Below are 19,617 nucleotides of genomic sequence, written 5' to 3' on the forward strand. Positions count from 1 at the left end.
AATTATCTTAGATTTAAGATTTTTTAATATATTTTATTAAATCATCAATAATTTAAAAAAGATATTACTCTTAATTACATTTAATAATTGATGAAAACATCAATATATACCTTATTCTATAATATAAAAAAAAAATTTCAAAATGTACGTCTAAACGATTGGTCTAAATGTGTCAGGCTGAGTCGAGTTTGTAAATGGGCTGAGTCGATCAGTGGCCCATTGGGCTTATCCCATGCATCATGTACTACTTATTTATAAATGGATCGAACTCAAACCCGATACATTTAACAATCAGTGCATGCCGGGTTGCTTTAAACGATCGGACCGAACGGTGGAGTCACTGCAGGCTTGGGATTGACACTCCTAAATGAAACTATATCTAATCCATTATCTAAAAGTAGATTATATTAATCAGGTGCGTACGAAGTTACAGTTAGTTTGAACGAGCTAGTAGCTCAAGCGGTGGAAGTGAAGTTGAAGTTGGCACAAGTGGTTTGTCTGAAGAGAAGAGAAGAACTAAATCCAAGCTTGGACTTGGCCAGATCGAACTGTAGAAGGTTGTTCTCCACCTGATACCCACCTATCACTATAGATGTCATGGGGTTGGAACCTCCATCCAAGAACCCAAGACAGACCACATCGTTGCTCACCTCCACCATCGAGTTTGCCCCGAATATCCTCCAGTACAAGCTCTCACTCTCAAGCACCAGATCGATCCACGGCACCGCCGGTCCTACTCGGGTGCTGCCGACGTTTTTGGAGCTGAAGCACACTCCAAATGGTGACACAGCCCCTACTCTGGTGATGTTCCTGGACGCGGCCGCCTTGATGAAAGCCTGGGTCACGGCCTTGTATATGGATGTCTCCATCATGGTGTAGGGGTTGACGGTGCTGATCTTGGTCCCACCGTAGCCGGTGCTGCTGCTGATGGACAGCAAGGATGTATTCAGCGACACGGCCTTGTCGTTAACTTTGATGGACTTGACTCCGATGAAGTACTCCGTCGATGCAACACCAAATGGGTGAGCCGTTGCGGTGCTAAAGGGGTTGATGAACAGCTTGGTATAGATGAGAATGGTGGAGACATCTACAGCCGGGAGGAATTTGTAGGGCCCATCACCGAAGAATAAGACACCGTTGGATAAGGTAGACGACGAGAGGCAGATTGCGAATTTCTTGGGTAAGCTAAAAGCGGCGGCGAACTGAGAGGGTAATGAGACACCGGTGCGACCGAGTCCGGCCATTCCTTTGGCGCCGCGGGCGAGGCCCTCTAAGAAGAAGGTACGACCGCAGTTGAAGAGGAAGTGAGATACGGTAACGATCCGGCCAGGGTTGGACCCATCGGTGGATTGGATGGAAACCACGTCATCTCCGATCATTCCATCGGTGACGTAGATAGCGACGGTGTTGTCTATGATGACACCGCAGGTGTTGTTGTTGCAACCAGGCCTACGAGCATAGTGGCAATCGCTGCACCCGCTGGACTTAGCTAGGGAGCACTGGGAGGAGTGGCAACGGGCAGGGCGGTAGGAGGATGAGTGGTAGACTTTCTGGCAATCAACCCAGAGGGACTGACCTCCCAAATCGATGACAACATTGACGGATACGAGTGGAGTTCTCTGTTTGATACTGGTTAGGTATTGTAGCGTGGAAGCATCTTTGGAGACCGGAAGGACAAGAGCCTTGGGGCGGAAGGAGTACTGTTTTGCATCGAAGAGAGAAGAGAGGAGAAGAAGATGAAGAAGCAGAGAAGATAAGAAAAGCATGAATCTAAGAGCGAAAGCCATGTTTAGTTTGTTAATCACTGGTGGAAGGCCACACCTCCATTTATGGTCGCGTCTCATCAATCCTTGAAGCTTACAATTTCATGGGTCGTTTTCAAAAGTTTATGTAACGTACGGATCAGCTCCCACATGGGAAGAGTAATTACTCTCCCCCACTTACTCAGTTTCTTCTTCCTTGCAGAACACCACTACCCCCTTCTCTGGTTCTCTCTGCAACCCTCACCCTGCCAGTAAACGCAACCCACCCCTGCTCGCATAAAGTTTTTTCTTGATGGTAATACGTAGGGTGTCAATTGATCGGGCGATTCGAGCCTAGCCGGGCTTGACCACTTAGAAGCCTTACATCATGAACGTCCGTTTAAGTAAATGGACCTAACTTTGAGGGGTATGGTGCGGTTTATAATTGGGTCGATCGATGTTGAGTTTTAATCAGACTACCTTAAATGGGTCTTAACTGAACTACAGACATTTAAATTTAAATCGGCTTTAAACATGCCTATCGTAAAATTCTTTTCTTAAGTAGATTGAAGGCTCAAAAATATATGATGCAAATTTTTAACAAATAAGAGAAATGATTTGAGATAATGATTGTTCTTTATAAATTAAAAAATAAAAAAAATAAAAAAAAATAACGATTATAAAAGGTAATAAAGTTTAACTAATTTCTTACTAATAATGCAAACTACGAATATTATCTACTATTAAAAGGGGTTGAGTTGGGTTGGATTACAAGAAATTGGTTTATATTGGATGTATAAATATGTCGATTCATTCGGCCATCCGATAAACTAACTACCTATATCATAAACATCTATTTAATAAGCTCGATACGTTTACTAATTTGAACATTATAAGTCAAATCATAAACATGTTCAACTTGATTAAATTTATCATTGTAGGCTCAGAATTAACACCACCAATAATACGTATCATGAGGTGCCCTGCAACCGCGCGCCCACTCGTTTATTGCTTTATTGTTGAATGCAGTGATGACCATTAACCAATAAAGCATGTGGGGAAGAGGAATTAGTTTTCCATGTGGGGAGCTGACATGTTTGTCTGCAATGGTTAACGTCAATAGATGGATTACTATGAATAAGAATCAATGACTGCTTTTTGTCTTTATGGGATGCTAGTTGACCAGCTGTGTAAAGGAGTGCAATTTTGACTTTGACCATCGACTTCAATATTTCCTTATAATGATTAACCGACAACTGACATATGGTTGCGACTACACACGAGGGAGTCCGGATCAGGCTTCCTGATTTCCAACTCTCGTACACCAATAGATGAGATAAGATCTGCTACTCAATACGATCACCGGACTTCTGCCATTACATGGATAAGGAAGGGTATTTCTGAAAATAAAATTGATAAATATTAGATGCTGATTCATATAATCAGGGAATCATACGAGCAATTAATCCATTTTCTTTATAGACTATATAATCACATATGCCAAATCTCTTTTTCATTCATTCTTTTTTTTCTTTTTTTTTGGGGGTGGAAGTTTGGACTCTTTATTTCTTGAAAAAGAGAGAGATAGATTTTTTTTCATGATGAAAGACCTTTAAGGAGGGGAATCATCAGTCACATTAGATAAAAAAAGAAGCTACAATACTTGGGAAGTTATCTAAGAAAGAATGTCTCCATATATCCAAACGAGAGTAGATCAAGGCCCATTTAGAAATAGCATGGACATGAACATTCTCATCTCTATTACTAAAGCAATAATCATAAATCTCCACGGAATGATGAAGACATCTAATATATCTAAGTTGGGAATATAATGTACGAACTAGCTCCCACATAGGAAGAGTAATTGCTCTCCTAGACATGCTCAATTTCTGTCACCTTTTTGATTGATTCAATAGTCTCCCAACAAGAGTAAAACAACAGGACCTCAACAGCTGAAACTTCAACTGGTGGCGAAAAAAACTCATCAAAAAGGTAGTGAATCAAACTTTGACAGTCTGAGAAGAAGGATACCCATCCAAGGACATCAACAACAATGGCCTTGAGACCCAGCTAAAGAGCCATGTCTTCAACCACAAAACGAGAGATGGATGCGTTTTTACAAATATTTTCATCCTGAAGAAAGTTTTGATAATATGTGATCATCTTTTTTTTGAACAAGCCAATTATATTTATAGAGATAGGATAAAACAACTCATACATCATATACAGTAATGAGGTGAGTATTTTGGATAAGGCAATTATATATATTTTTTGGTAGCTTGTACCAAGTCCACAAGATTAAAGATCTAAGGGGAAAAAAAAAGAGAAGAAGAAGAAGAAGAAGATTGTATAGATCTCGGCACAACTAATTTGAAATGATTCAGCTACCAACTATAATCTAGATCTCCTCTTCTAGGGTTCTTCCCCTCTCCCTCTCCCCCCCCCCCCTCCCTTTTTTTAGATTGAGATCCCTCCTATTTTCCTTTCTCTCGATCTTTTTGTGATTGAATACATGGGATTCTATTACCCAAAAAATCAATGGATGGATTTCTTTTGGATCAGGTCCTTGTATGAGAATTTTCGTTTTACGATTTTCATCTACACATGCATGGAATCCAACCCTATTGTTGATTCCATAAAAATTAACAATTCTGCTGGCACATGTCAGGTTACAAGCTGTTGATCAAATAACGTCACAATTTCATTGACAATCACAGTGTTCTTTTTATTTTTTTGGTAAAAGACAATCCACAGTTTACAGCATCAAAATCAATAATACATATGTAAGGGCCGATATGACTATACCCGTGATATTCATTGGCCGTTTATTCAACTTTCTTGAAATAAATCCTACTTTCTCAACGTAAACTACAATAATTGATCAAACTCAAGCGGTGGAAGTGAAGTTGAAATTGGCACAAGTGGTTTGTCTGAAGAGAAGAGACGAAGTGAACCCAAGCCTGGACTTGGCCACATCGAACTGTAGAAGGTTATCCTCCAGCTGATACCCACCTATCACTATAGACGTCCTTGGGTTGGACCCTCCATCTAGGAACCCAAGACAGAGCACATCGTTGGTCACCTCCACCATCGAGTTTGCCCCGAATATCCTCCAGTACAAGCTTTCACTCTCAAGCACCAGATCGATCCACGGCACCGCTGGTCCTACTCGGGTGCTACCGACGTTTTTGGAGCTGAAGCACACTCCAAATGGGGACACACCCGCTACTCTGGTGATGTTCCTCGAAGCAGCGGCTTCAATGAAAGCCTGGGTCACGGCCTTGTATATGGACGTCTCCATCACGGTGTAGGGATTGACGGTGCTGATCTTGGTTCCACCGTAGCCGGTTTTGCTGTTGATGGACAACAAGGTCGTATTAAGAGACACGGCCTTATCGTTGACTTTAATGGAGTTGACTCCAATATAGTACTCCACCGAATCATCACCCGAATAGTAAAGCCTTGCGTTGCTGACAGGGTTGACGAAGAGCTTGGTGTACATAAGAATGGTGGAGGCATCAACGTTCAGGAGGAATTTGTAGGGCCCATCACCGAAGAATAAGACACCGTTGGATGAGGTAGAAGAGGAGAGACAGATTGCGAATTTCTTGGGGAAGCTAAAAGCGGCGGAGAATTGAGACGGTAAAGAGATGTGGGTCCGACCGAGTCCGGCCATTCCCTTGGCGCCGTTCGCAAGGCCTTTCAAGATATAGTGAGGAGCACAGACGAAAAGGAAGTGAGATACGGTAACGACCCGACCCGGGTTGGACCCATCGGTGGAGTGGACGGAAACCACATCATCTCCAAGGTCTTCCGCTGTGGCGTCGTGAGTGACGGTGTTATCTACGACGACTTCGCAGGTGTTGTTGTAGCAACCAGGTTTAGGAGTAGAGTAGCAACCGCTGCAGGAGGGGATGGCCTTAGCGAGGGAGCACTGGGAAGAGTGGCAACGGGCGGGGCGGTAGGTGGTTGAGTTGTAACCTTGATCGCAATCAACCCATAGGTCCTGACCTCCTAAATCGAGGACGACATTGACAGAAACGAGTGGAGTTCTCTGATTGATGGTGGTTAGGTATTGTAGCGTGGAAGCGTCTTTGGAAACTGGAAGGACGAGGGCCTTGGGGCGGTAGGACTGTTTTGCTTCAGAAGTGAGAAAGAGAAGATGAAGAAGCAGAGAAGAAAAGAGCATGAATCGCAGAGAGAAAGCCATGATTTTTAGTTGATGGAAAACTATGGTGTCACAACTCTATTTATAGATTCGTTTTCAAAATTTTGCTAATGGATACGACGACGAGTCGCTGAGTCTAACGTCAACGATGGCAACTCTATCCTTTTTTCTCTCTCTCTATATAATACAGGGCGGCCAGTTGTGCACTTGTGCTATGGGAGTACAAGATTGAATTTGACCATTAGCTTTAATACACGTGGTCTGAATTTGGACACGAGTGTGCTTCGTGATTCTTAACTGGCACACTGGCTGACTGGCACTTATCAATTTATGGGGACTAATTTATTTATTTATTTTAATTTTTAGGTAATGATGACGACGTAAGTAGGTGTACCGTTGATACTGTGGCATTGTGGCAACATCAAATTGAATGGGTCATTTTCGGTTCATGGAATCGTTAACATCATATCGATCTTATATAGCAGTACCATAACGATATTGTAAATGAGGGTGAGATCAGTACAATAAAAAATAAAATAGTTTAAAAAATCAGGGTATTTGTATTTTGAAAGACAAAATGATCCAATTCGGTTTACGTGGATCAATCGTATTAATATAATTATCAATATCGATTCAGATCAATACCTAAAATTATGGGGGACATTTGAGTTAATAGATATCACAAGAGGATTCAGATCCAGTGGCATTGGATTTCTAGTGAGCATTCGACGATTGGGAGGACTTCGATGGACTCCAGAATACATGGACATGTACCCTAAGATCCTCTTAGTCATCGGATGCACATGGCGAGAGAAAATGTGAATTTATTGCAAGATTCATAATTCAACAAATTTAACACTCTGAAATATTTATTTATGAGATAGTAGATGGGATCTTGATTTGAGGGAGTGAATTGACTAGATTGATTGATCGAATTTCTAGTTAGTTTGGTATTAATTTTTATTTCAAAAAACCCATTAAAATAATGAAATTGATTAGACCGACCATTCAAAATAAATTGTTTGGATTGAAACAATATAAATAAAAATCTTATATAACTAATAAAAAAAAATTTTAAAATTATATCTATTCTTATAAATAAAAAAATAAAGACATGAGTCTACATTATTTTTAGGGTTGAACTATACAAAGGAAATGAACTGTTTGAAGATATGGAATGAGAGTGATTCTCAAGCTGAGGCAGTGGCTATGTTGAGGAAATCAACCCCTTGGCATTTTCAAGAATAGTGGAATTTTTTTCATTTCTTCTGAAGTCTATCACATGGAGGGTCATTGCTGCTTTAGAGAAGTGAATAATTGTGGCAGATATTCTAGCAAAGCATGGTGCTCGATCTCAAGTCCCCTATGTTTGGCACAAATATCCACATTTGGTGTCTTCAAAGATTAACTGGGACTCCCAGACTAGACCTAGATACAGGTTCTCTGACATCCCGTAGTTTGCTTAGAGGGAGTGTTTGTTGATGGCAATGTTGAAGATGGTCCTGCCACTCATTATTAGTTCAATTTCAATTTGGCCCAATATACACAAAATAATTAACACAAAGGTGATCAATCCATAACCAAAATGACCGTTTGACATCCCTACCTTGATGGATGTTCAAACCATTTTTATCGAAACTTAAATCTAAATAGTTATGTTTATTATTAGAAGATTAGATGCATTTCTGAACCTAGCGCCTAGCACACTGGCTTACAACTTTTGTTGGAAGAGCATGCTTCAGGAGGTCAATGGATCAACTCTTGTCACATGGGTGTGTGTATATGTATGAGTAAAGTCCCAATGGATAGTTCATCAGGAATTAATGGGGCAAAAAAAAAAAAATCAGATGCGTTTGCATTTGACTCAGTGTTTGTGATATCATACTAAATCCCATCTCACCTAAGAATGGCCTGAACCGAAATTGAAATGAAAAAGGAAAAATAATGACATTTTTTCATGTTTTTTTAGGATGAATCTTCCCTAATTTATAACTTTATGTTTCGTCCATGATAGAAGCATAATGCAAAAGCATATTTTTTATAAGTAGAATTTTTTTTATATTTATGTCTCCATTTTTGTGGTAATTATTGATGCTTTGTAATAGATTACTTAACCATGATTCAATGACTTCTAGCACTCTTTCTTCTTCTTAGGATGAATTTAATACAAAAGGTGATCTAATACGTCTCTAATTGTATGTTTATATTGTTAATGTATACCTTAAGATTGTTTTGTGGATCTAGTGCGTAGCGCACTTAGGTGGAAATCCCATCTCACCTAAGAATGGCCTGAACCAAAATTGAAATGAAAAAAGAAAAATAATGACATTTTTTCTTTTTCTTTTTTAGGATGAATCTTCCCTAATTTATAACTTTTTGTTTCGTCCATGATAGAAGCATAATGCAAGAGCATAGCTTTTATGAGTAGAAATTTTTTATATTTATGTCTCCATTTTTGTGGTAATTATTGATGCTTTGTAATAGGTTACTTAACCATGATACAATGACTTCTAGCACTCTTTCTTTTTCTTAGGATGAATTTAATACAAAAGGTGATCTTATACGTCTCTAATTGTATGTCTATATTGTTAATGTATACCTTAAGATTGTTCTGTGGATCTAGTGCATAGCGCATTGGTTGCAGCCTCTGCTTGTAGAGCAGGTGCCAGGAGTGTAGAAGGTCTACGGGTCAACTCCTATCACATGTCCCCCCCCCCTCCCGGGTTTAGGGAGATGGTTAATTTTTCACGATGCCAGAATTGGCCACACCACAACAATATGGTGCAGGGAATTCTATCAACCTCATGGGTGGTGCACTAGCAGAGGAAAGGTGCACAACAAGAAGCAGAATGACCAACCAGCTGAAAGGTGCAGGGTAGGGATAGGATGCAGGATACATGCTCACAGGGGTGCAACATCAGCAAGGGAATGACTTAGATACATGAGATTACTAGACAAACTTGGCAAAATTGTGTATCATTTCATTATAATGGTAGGAAATATATACATGAGATTACTATAAAAACTTGGCAATATTCAAAAAATAAAATAAATTATCAGTTGTAGAAAAAGAAATAAAAAATACATTTAGAACCATAGTACATTGACATTAATTAGTAGAAACCTTGTGCTTTCTTTATGATATCCAATATTTTTCGTATCTTGTTCGTGTGGAAATTCATGTGACCATGGATATTTTGTTTTGGATAAACCCATTATAGGGAAAAAGGCTGGGCATTATGTCACACTTTCCCCCTCCTCTTTGGAAATGACCTCAATGCCCCCTTTCATCCCAGATCCTTTATTGGTTGAGCCACTAGTTAGTGGCATGCCTATCCTCTCCCTTGATATTCTTTTCTTTAATATAGATAGAATAAAACATCATTATGTTTTAATTTTAACAGATCCTATCAAGGGCCCATCTGTAATCTTATCCGATCATATTTGAATGACGGAATTTTATTGGCAATCAGAGTTTACTACATCAACATCAATACAAACATAAGGGCCAATACCAATTATTATTTTATTGGCCGTTTATTCAACTTTGTTGAAATTACATTATGGTCCGTACCAGTTATAGTTGAATTGAAATAATTAATTATTGATCAAGCAGTGGAAGTGAAGTTGAAATTGGCGCAAGTGGTTTCGCTGAAGAGAAGAGACGAACTGAACCCAAGCCTGGAGTTGGCCAGATCGAACTGTAGAAGGTTGTCCTCCAGCTGATACCCACCTATCACTATAGATGTCCTAGGGTTGTATCCTCCATCGACGAACCCAAGACAGAGCACATCGTTGCTCACCTCCACCATCGAGTTTGCCCCGAATATCCTCCAGTACACGCTCTCACTCTCCAGCACCAGATCGATCGTCGGCACCGCCGCTCCTCCTCGAGTGCCGTGGATGCTCTTGGAGCTGAAGCACAGACCAAAAGGTGACACTGCCGAAACCCTAGTGATTTTCATGGAAGCAGCAGCCTCAATGAAAGCCTGTGTCACGGCCTTGTATATGGAGGTCTCCATCACGGTGTAGGGATCGACGGTGCTGATCTTGGTCCCACCGTAACCATTGCTACTGTCGATGGACAACAAGGATGTATTTAGAGACACGGCCTTGTCGTTGACTTTGATGGAGTTGACTCCGATGAAGTACTCCACCGAAGCATCACCTGTGAAATAAAGCATTGAGGTGCTGACGGGGTTGATGAAGAGCTTGGTGTAGATGAGAATGGTGGAGGCATCAACGTCCGGGAGGAATTTGTAGGGCCCATTACCGAAGAATAAGACACCGTTCGATGAGGTGGAGGTGGAGGAGGAGGAGAGACAGATTGCGAATTTCTTGGGGAAGCTAAAAGCGGCGGAGAACTGAGAAGGTAAAGAGATGTGGCTGCGACCTAATCCGGCTATTCCCTTGGCGCCCTTCGCGAGGCCTTGGGAGAGAGTGGTGGTATCGCAGGCGAAGAGGAATTGAGATACGGTGACGACACGACCTGGGTTGGATCCATCGGTGGATTGGATGGAGACCACATCATCCCCAAGGTTTCCACCAGAGGCAGTGTGAGTGAGGGTGTTCTCAACGAAGATATCGCAGGTGTTGTTGTTGCAACCGGGCCTAAAATGAGGAGCTAAGTAGCATTGGGTGCAGGAGCGGGACTTAGCGAGGGAGCACTGGGAAGAGTGGCAACGGGCGGGGCGGTAGGAGGATGAGTGGTAGGTTTGATCGCAATCAACCCAGAGGGACTGACCTCCCAAATCCACGACGACTTTGACGGACACGAGTGGTGTCCTCTGATTGATACTGGTTACATATTGTAGTGTGGAAGCATCTTTGGAGATTGGAAGAACAAGGGCCTTGGGGCGGTAGGAGGAGTAGTGTTTTGCATCGGAGATAGAAGAAGCGAGGAAGAGAGAAGATAAGAAGAGCATGAATCGGAGAGAGAAAGCCATGATTTGTTGGTTGGTTGGTTAATCACTTATCAGTAACTGGTGTGTAGTTGGTGGGAGAAGATCACAGGGCGACACCTCCATTTATAGTTGCGTTTCAATCACTTTTGTTTGGGGACGATGAGTCGCCGCCAAGGGCCGAGGCTAACGTCTATGATGGCAGCTATGCTTTTTCTCTTTCTCTATAATGGAAGGCGGCCACCTGGGCTAAGGGTGTACAAGTTTTACTTTGACTATCAGATTTTAATAATGATGTGTGTTCGTCTTCATTCCTAGCTGGCAAAACTCTTTCTATAATTGGAAACCACCGATAGCCGTGATGACTAAATTAGGATATGTGGCAACATCAATTAAATGGGTTTCTTACCCCCCAAAAAAAAAAAAAAAAAAAAAAAAAAAAATTCTATTCAATGGGTCTTTCCCGGTTCAAGGAATCAAGATCGGAATCGGGATCCATCAGTATCGGTATCGCTGGATACAATATCAATATGTGATACCGAAACTATATCAAAACTGTAGCGATGGCATTGATATAAGGTAAAATGGTCTTAAAAAAAAAAATAAATAAATAATCAAAGAATGTGTGATTGAACGAAATTTAGTTGTTGCCTGTGTTGCAACCAAATGGTTACAACACTTATGGCCAAAGATTTAGGGGACAGTATTAGTATTTGTATCGGTCTGTGCCGATATCAATCCAATACCAATCTTGATCGGATTGGTGGGTATCGGTCTATTTTACCCTTGATATAAAAAGTACTATTTTTTCCTATTTTACCCCTGAAACAATCCAGATAATTGATCTAGATCATTATCGGATCGGGGATTGGTCTTAGCCAATAATGATCTGATACGGCCCGTCCTAGACCGATACTTGAAACCATGCTTATGGCAACTAAAGAAATAGAATCTAAAAGGGTATTTTGAAAAATACTATAACTTAGGGGCATATTTGTGAATATTAAGAGAAAGTGAATTATTCCATTTCTTTGGCTACCAACACTAGAATTCGGTACTTTGAGGTGATGGATCTACAGATTGCATAATTGGAAAAATTTCTTGTTGCTGCAACCCGGGTAGCAGTTATACTTAGCTGCAGCCTAGGCAGTAGTCAAAATTTTTTTTCTCTGTGATTTTATCTATTGAGAGGTAAAATGGCTCGAACCAATCTAATACCGATATCAATATCGGCCAAGAGACCCAAGCCGATAACTGAGAGCCTGGGGACTGGGGTCTTTGAGTTGATCGATCTACACAATACATAATTGGACAAATTTCACATGCTAAGATAGTTAGATCTCTATTTTATATTCTTAGTTTCTTAAGGGTGGCAAAAATGAGATCGAAATGCTTGAACTTTTTAGATTGACTGATCAAATTTCTTGGTTATTTGATATTAATTTTGGTTTTTAGAAACTGTTATAAGAAAGATTGAAAGTGGTTGGACCAGCTGATCAAAATTGATTGTTTGTAAAAAAAAAAAAAACCCCATGATGTGGTCAGGATCTATGTAGTCGACGCCATTTAGTTGAGATAAGACTTGAGTTGTAATTTTTGTCGTAGAGCTTTTCACGACATAAGTGTGGAAAACCTCTCACAGCACATCAATAAAGTATACAGAACAATATCATAGCCTAGTGGTGGCAGTTCCAGCTTGAAGAGCTGGCGCCCAGGGGAGGAGGTCGTGGGATCGAACCCTGTCATACGCATTGTGCATGTAGGTGTGTGTGTGTGTGTGTATAGGTGTACCCTTTCGTGGGTTGTCCAAATGGTTAGGGCGAATTGGAGATTGTGTGGATAGGTGCACGGTCTTAGTTTCGATTCCCCGTCTGTGCATCTGCGATTTAAGTAGAGATCGTGGCGGTGGGTTGCTGCGCTTGTCTCCCCGAGGATTAATCGATGTGTGCGTAAGTTGGCTCGGACACCTTGGTTAACAAAAAAAAAAAAAGTGTGAATAACCTCTCACAACACATCAATAAAGTGTAAAGAACAATATTATGTTAATAGGGACTAATATGAAAGGTGCACGTGTAGAGGCAAAATGCATAGCCAGTGGGGTGCACATGCAGAGGTAGGATACAGGGTGCTTGGTGCATGATAGGGCTCAACAACAGTAAGGGGAGAACTCAGAGGCAATATGAAGATCCAACGAAGGAGATTAACTCTGATACTATATTACCTTTTGGTAAGAGGCAATATGAAGATCCAACGATGGAGATTGACTCTGATACTATATTACCTTTTGGTAAAATTGTGTATCTTTCATTATCATGAATGAAAATATATACATGTTGTCATCTAATCAATTATATGGACATATAGAAAGATTATAGTAATATACATTAACAATTGTAAGAGAGGAAAAATAACAAGAAAATCCCATGTGTGAAGATGAGAGTGAATTGACATAGTGGGAAACTTTTTTCCTTCTTTATGATATCCAATATGATTCAAACCCTAAACGTCTATGGAATTATGTGTGTATGTGTGTGTGTGTTTAAGAGAGAGAGAGAAAGAGCGAGAGAGAGAGAGAGGGTTTTTTTTTTTTTAAAGATCAATTCATTAGAACGTGTAAATGGTGGGGTAGGGGGATTACATAAATCGACCAACCACTGAGTGCAGTTCAGCCAAACGGTTGCACATGTGAGCAATCGAGCCTTTCTAGTTAGAGAGTCTACAACATGGTTGGAGTCTCTAGGGATGTATGCAAAGCTACAAGAGGCGAAATAGGATGATTTATGAAGGATATCCGAGATCACAGGCTGGGATGATGATGGTGAGGCTTTCTCAGAGAGAGAAAGAGAGAGCTCATAAATATTTTTCATCAAGAGAGTTTTGTACACATATGTGCCCATGAATATATATATATATATATATATATATATATGATGAGCCAATTATATTAATAAGCCAACAAAGATTATATTAAAAATAAGTGAATTACAAGATTAATGCCTAGGCATTCTCAGACGAAACTATTATAAGAAGATTGAAATATTGGTTGGACCAACTGATCAAAACCGATTGTTTGGATTTAAGAAAAAAAAAAATCCAACATACCATGGTGAGATCAGGATCTATGTAGCCGACCTCATTTAGTTGAGATAAGGCTGAGTTGTAATTATTGTTGTAAAGTTTCTCATGACACAATTGTGGAAAACCTATCACAGCACATCAATAAAGTGTAAAAAACGACATCATCTTAATAGGACTAACATGAAAGGTGCGCGAAAAAAGGCAATGCACAACCAGTGGGGTGAACATGCAGAGGTAGGATACAAGGTGCTTGGTGCATGATAGGGCTCAACAATAGTAAAGGAAGAACTCAGAGGAAATATGAAGACCAACGAAGGAGATTGACTCTGATACTATATTACCTTTCGGTAAAATTGTGTATCTTTCATTATCATGAATGAAAATATATACATGTTGTCATCTAATCAATTATATGAACATACAGATAGATTATAGTAATATACATTAACAATTGTAAGAGAGGAAAAATAACAAGAAAATCCCATGTGTGAGGATGATAGTGAATTGACATCGTGGGAAACTTTTTCCCTTCTTTATGATATCCAATATGATTCAAACCCTAAACGTCTATGGAATTATGTGTGTGTGTATATGTTTAAGAGAGAGAGAGAGAGAGAGGTTTTTTTTTTTTTTTTTTTTGAAAAGATCAATTCATTAGAATGTGTAAATGGTAAAGTAGGGGGATTACATAAATCAACCAACCACTGAGTGAAGTTCAGCCAAACGGTTGCACACGTGAGCAATCGGGCCTTCCTAGTTAGAGAGCCCGCAACATGGTTGGAGTCTCTAGAGATGTATACAAAGCTACAAGAGGTGAAATAGGATGATATATGAAGGATATCTGAGAGCACAGGCTGGGATGATGATGGTGGGGCTTTCTCAGAGAGAGAGAGAGAGAGAGAGAGAGTTCATAAATCTTTTTCATCAAGAGAGTTTTGTACACATATGTGCCCATGAAAAATATATATATATATATATATATATATATTGGGGATGAGCCAATTATATTAATAAGCCAACAAAGATTAAATTAAAAATAAGTGAATTACAAGATTAATGCCTAGGCATTCTTAAGCGAAACTGTTATAAGAAGATTGAAATATTGGTTGGACCAATTGATCAAAATCGATTGTTTGGATTGAAAAAAAAAAATCCAACATACCATGATGAGGTCAGGATCTATTTAGTCAAACTCATTTAGTTGAGATAAGGCTGAGTTGTAATTGTTGTTGTAGAGTTTCTCACGACATAGTTGTGGAAAACCTATCACAACACATCAATAAAGTGTAAAAACGGTATCATCTTAACAGGGACTAACATGAAAGGTGCACAGAGAGAGGCAAAATTCACAACCAGTGGGGTGCACATGCAGAGGTAGGATACAGGGTGCTTGGTGCATGATAGGGCTCAACAACAATAAAGAAAGAACTCATAGTAAATATAAAGACTAACAAAGGAGATTGACACCGATACTATATTACCTTTTGGTAAAATTGTGTATCTTTCATTATCATGAATGAAAATATATACATGTTGTCATCTAATCAATTATATGGACATACAGAAAGATTATAGTAATATACATTAATAATTGTAAGAGAGGAAAAACAACAAGAAAATCCCATGTGTGAGGATGATAGTGAATTGACATCGTGAGAAACTTTTTCCCTTCTTTATGATATCCAATATGATTCGAATCCTAAATGTCTATGGAATTGTGTGTGTGTGTGTGTATGTTTAAGAGAGAGAGAGAGAGAGAGAGAGAGAGAGAGAGAGTTCATAAATCTTTTTCATCAATAGAGTTTTGTAATTCACTTATTTTTAATATAATCTTTGTTGGCTTATTAATATAATTGGCTCATCCCCAATATATATATATATATATATATATTGGAATATTGGTTGGACCAACTGATCAAAACCGATTGTTCGGAAAGAAAAAAAAAATCCAACATAACATGATAAGGTCAGGATCTACGTAGTCGACCTCATTTAGTTGAGATAAGGCTGAGTTGTAATTGTTGTTGTAGAGTTTCTCATGGCACAATTGTGGAAAACCTATCACAACACATCCATAAAGTGTAAAGAATGGTATCATCTTAATAGGAACTAACATGAAAGGTGCACGGAAAGAGGCAAAATGCACAACCAGTGGGGTGCACATGCAGAGGTAGGATATAGGGTGCTTGGTGCATGTTAAGGCTCAACAACAGTAAAGGAAGAACTCAGAGGAAATATGAAGACCAACGAAGAAGATTGACTTTGATACTATATTACCTTTTGGTAAAATTGTGTATCTTTCATTATCATGAATGAGAAAATATATACATGTTGTCATCTAAGCATGACACTATCTAAAACTATGAAAACAAAATCAATGGCAATATTACTGTAAATATTACGATTGTATAGACATATAGAAAGATTATAGTAATATACATTAACAATTGTAAGAGAGGAAAAATAACAAGAAAATCCCATGTGTGAAGATGATAGTGAATTGACATCGTGGGAAACTTTTTCCCTTCTTTATGATATCCAATATGATTCAAACTCTATACGTCTATGGAATTATATGTGTATGTGTGTGTGTTTAAGAGAGAGAGAGAGAGAGATCATAAATCTTTTTCATCAAGAGAGTTTTGTACATACACACACACACACACACACACACACATATATATATATATATATATATATTGGATGAGCCAATTATATTAATATGCGAACAATGATTATATTAAAAATAAGTGAATTACAAGATTAATGCCTAGGCATTCTTAGACGAAAATAATTTACAAATATACAATTTGACTTCACCTTCAGCATTGCCATCAACAAAAAAATCAAAGAAGCAAAACCTGACTAAGGATCCACCTTTAACATTGCCATCAACAGAAACCTTGAATAGGGTCACCAGGAAAAACAATTCTCATTGGACAAACGGTTCCTTGGTCTTTTGTTACAGTTCCAATAAATATCATGAAATATAAATATTGAAAGGTGATTATTCCAAACATTGGAATCACAAAGAATAGCCCCCTTCTTAGCAAGAGCATCAGCCACAAATCTCCCTTTCTGTAACAATTCTCCATTGGATGGTATCAAGGAATGACTTTAAATAGGTCCCACGCTGTAAGAATACCCACATAATGGAATTATGATTAATGCGTGTAACCATTGTATGAGAGTCACCTTCAATCCATAACCATTGGAGACCTTTTTTCCAAGCATATATACTCAAATGAAAAACACACTAAGTTCTGTAAAGAAGTAAGTTTGAATGCTAAGATAATGTTTGACACAGCCCTTTGAGTAACCTCCGAATTCCAACAAATGCCTCCCACAGATGATTGCCCCGGTTTATATAGAGAGCATCCATCAATATTAAATGTGCACCATCGGATTTTCAGCTTCCTCCAAATGACTTCAATGATCTTCATTCTATTAGAATTTGGAAAAGATAACCCAACCTGCCTTCCTATTAGGAGCTCATCCAAAAAAATAACCATGTATTTCATTGATCCACTCACATCTTGTTAGTCCTTAAAGATAGAATACAGCCACCATGAGAGAATCTCTTCACCTATGGATTTTGATGATTGTATGCATGGAATTCCTTTACCCAAAAGGGAAAAAAATGCAAGGGATTCCTAGAATTGTGGAAAGTAATATCATACCTTCGTCAATTGTGGGTGCGGATTAGGTTCTCATACGAGAACCATTCTCGTACGATTCTTTATCCACACACATGAAATCCAACCTTGTTATGAATTTCAACTGGATTCCATGTGTGTGTATCAAAATCGTTAAAGAATAATTCTCTTATGAGAACCTGATCCACCTTCAGTTCAGTAATGATAAGATCACAATGGTGGGTGAAGAGGTTCCACCAATCAAAATGGAAATTTTTGTAATAATTTGCAAACTCGACTGTTGGAGAAGTGCTATAGCACAGTGGCACTGGCTTTTATGGACTGGAGTGAAGAATTAGATATTTTGATGGATTGGGCTTTGTATTTGAAAATTAACTATTCTGCTGACCCATGTTAGGTTCCAAGGTTTTTTTTTTTTTTTTTTTGCAGTCACAGTTTATTTTAAAATCAATACATACATATTGGCCAATACCACTATACCAGTGATCATTCGCCGTTTATTCAACTTTCTTGAAATTAATAAATATCTAATACAATTTCTTAATGTAAACTACATTAAATATGATCCATACTAGTTAATAGTTGCTCAAACTCAAGCAGTGGAAGTGAAGTTGAAATTGGCGCAAGTGGTTTCGCTGAAGAGAAGAGATGAACTGAACCCAAGCCTGGACTTGGCCACATCGAACTGTAGAAGGTTGTCCTCCAGCTGATACCCACCTATCACTATAGATGTCCTAGGGTTGTATCCTCCATCTACGAACCCAAGACAGAGCACATCGTTGCTCACCTCCACCATCGAGTTTGCCCCGAATATCCTCCAGTACACGCTCTCACTCTCCAGCACCAGATCGATCGTCGGCACCGCCGCTCCTCCTCGAGTGCCGTGGATGCTCTTGGAGCTGAAGCACAGACCAAAAGGTGACACTGCCGAAACCCTAGTGATGTTCATGGAAGCAGCGGCCTCAATGAAAGCCTGTGTCACGGCCTTGTATATGGAGGTCTCCATCACGGTGTAGGGATCGACGGTGCTGATCTTGGTCCCACCGTAGCCGTTGCTACTGTCGATGGACAACAAGGATGTATTTAGAGACACGGCCTTGTCGTTGACTTTGATGGAGTTGACTCCGATGAAGTACTCCACCGAAGCATCACCTGTGTAATAAAGCATTGAGGTGCTGATAGGGTTGATGAAGAGCTTGGTGTAGATGAGAATGGAGGAGGCATCAACGTCCGGGAGGAATTTGTAGGGCCCATCACCGAAGAATAAGACACCATTGGCTGAGGTGGAGGAGGAGAGGCAGATTGCGAATTTCTTGGGGAAGCTAAAAACTGCGGAGAACTGAGAAGGTAAAGAGATGTGGCTGCGACCTAATCCGGCTATTCCCTTGGCGCCCTTCGCGAGGCCTTGGGAGAGAGTGGTGGTATCGCAGGCGAAGAGGAATTGAGATACGGTGACGACACGACCTGGGTTGGATCCATCGGTGGATTGGATGGAGACCACATCATCCCCAAGGTTTCCACTAGAGGCAGTGTGAGTGAGGGTGTTTTCTACGTTGATATCGCAGGTGTTGTTATTGCAACCTGGCCTAAAATGAGGAGCTAAGTAGCATTGGCTGCAGTAGTGGGACTTAGCGAGGGAGCACTGGGAAGAGTGGCAACGGGCGGGGCTGTAGGAGGATGAGTGGTAGCTATGATCGCAATCAACCCAGAGGGACTGACCTCCCAAATCCACGACGACTTTGACGGACACTAGTGGTGTCCTCTGATTGATAGTGGTTACATATTGTAGTGTGGAAGCATCTTTGGAGATTGGAAGAACAAGGGCCTTGGGGCGGTAGGAGGAGTAGTGTTTTGCATCGGCGATGGAAGAAGCGAGGAAGAGAGAAGATAAGAGGAGCATGAATCGGAGAGAGAAAGCCATGATTGGTTGGTTAAGATCTTACTGTAAATTGGTTTGTAGTTTTGGTGGAAAGCCCCAACTCCATTTATAGTTATCTGCAGTGGGGGAGGGGGGATACGACGAGGAGTCGCGGAGGATAACGTCAAGGATGGCGACTACATATGTTTTAATC

General features: G+C 39.9%; 4 protein-coding genes across 4 annotated transcripts; all 4 read right to left on the reverse strand.

The window, feature by feature from the left end:
- Positions 1-387: 387 nt before the first annotated feature.
- On the reverse strand, positions 388-1,927 carry LOC122091150 (probable aspartic proteinase GIP2). Its single transcript, XM_042660990.1, has one exon. It carries the CDS (start codon positions 1,842-1,844, stop codon positions 456-458), a length of 1,389 nt encoding a protein of 462 aa, XP_042516924.1. The 5' UTR covers positions 1,845-1,927; the 3' UTR covers positions 388-455.
- Positions 1,928-4,441: 2,514 nt separating this feature from the next.
- LOC122091293 (probable aspartic proteinase GIP2) lies at positions 4,442-5,954 on the reverse strand. The gene has a single exon (XM_042661156.1). The coding sequence runs from the start codon at positions 5,950-5,952 to the stop codon at positions 4,630-4,632; it is 1,323 nt and encodes a 440-aa protein (XP_042517090.1). The 5' UTR covers positions 5,953-5,954; the 3' UTR covers positions 4,442-4,629.
- Positions 5,955-9,335: 3,381 nt separating this feature from the next.
- On the reverse strand, positions 9,336-11,023 carry LOC122091315 (probable aspartic proteinase GIP2). The gene has a single exon (XM_042661182.1). It carries the CDS (start codon positions 10,854-10,856, stop codon positions 9,519-9,521), a length of 1,338 nt encoding a protein of 445 aa, XP_042517116.1. The 5' UTR covers positions 10,857-11,023; the 3' UTR covers positions 9,336-9,518.
- Positions 11,024-18,006: 6,983 nt separating this feature from the next.
- Positions 18,007-19,617, reverse strand: LOC122091348 (probable aspartic proteinase GIP2). Its single transcript, XM_042661227.1, has one exon. The coding sequence runs from the start codon at positions 19,464-19,466 to the stop codon at positions 18,138-18,140; it is 1,329 nt and encodes a 442-aa protein (XP_042517161.1). The 5' UTR covers positions 19,467-19,617; the 3' UTR covers positions 18,007-18,137.

Source organism: Macadamia integrifolia, chromosome 10, assembly GCF_013358625.1.
Source record: "Macadamia integrifolia cultivar HAES 741 chromosome 10, SCU_Mint_v3, whole genome shotgun sequence".
Taxonomy (NCBI): Eukaryota; Viridiplantae; Streptophyta; class Magnoliopsida; order Proteales; family Proteaceae; genus Macadamia; species Macadamia integrifolia.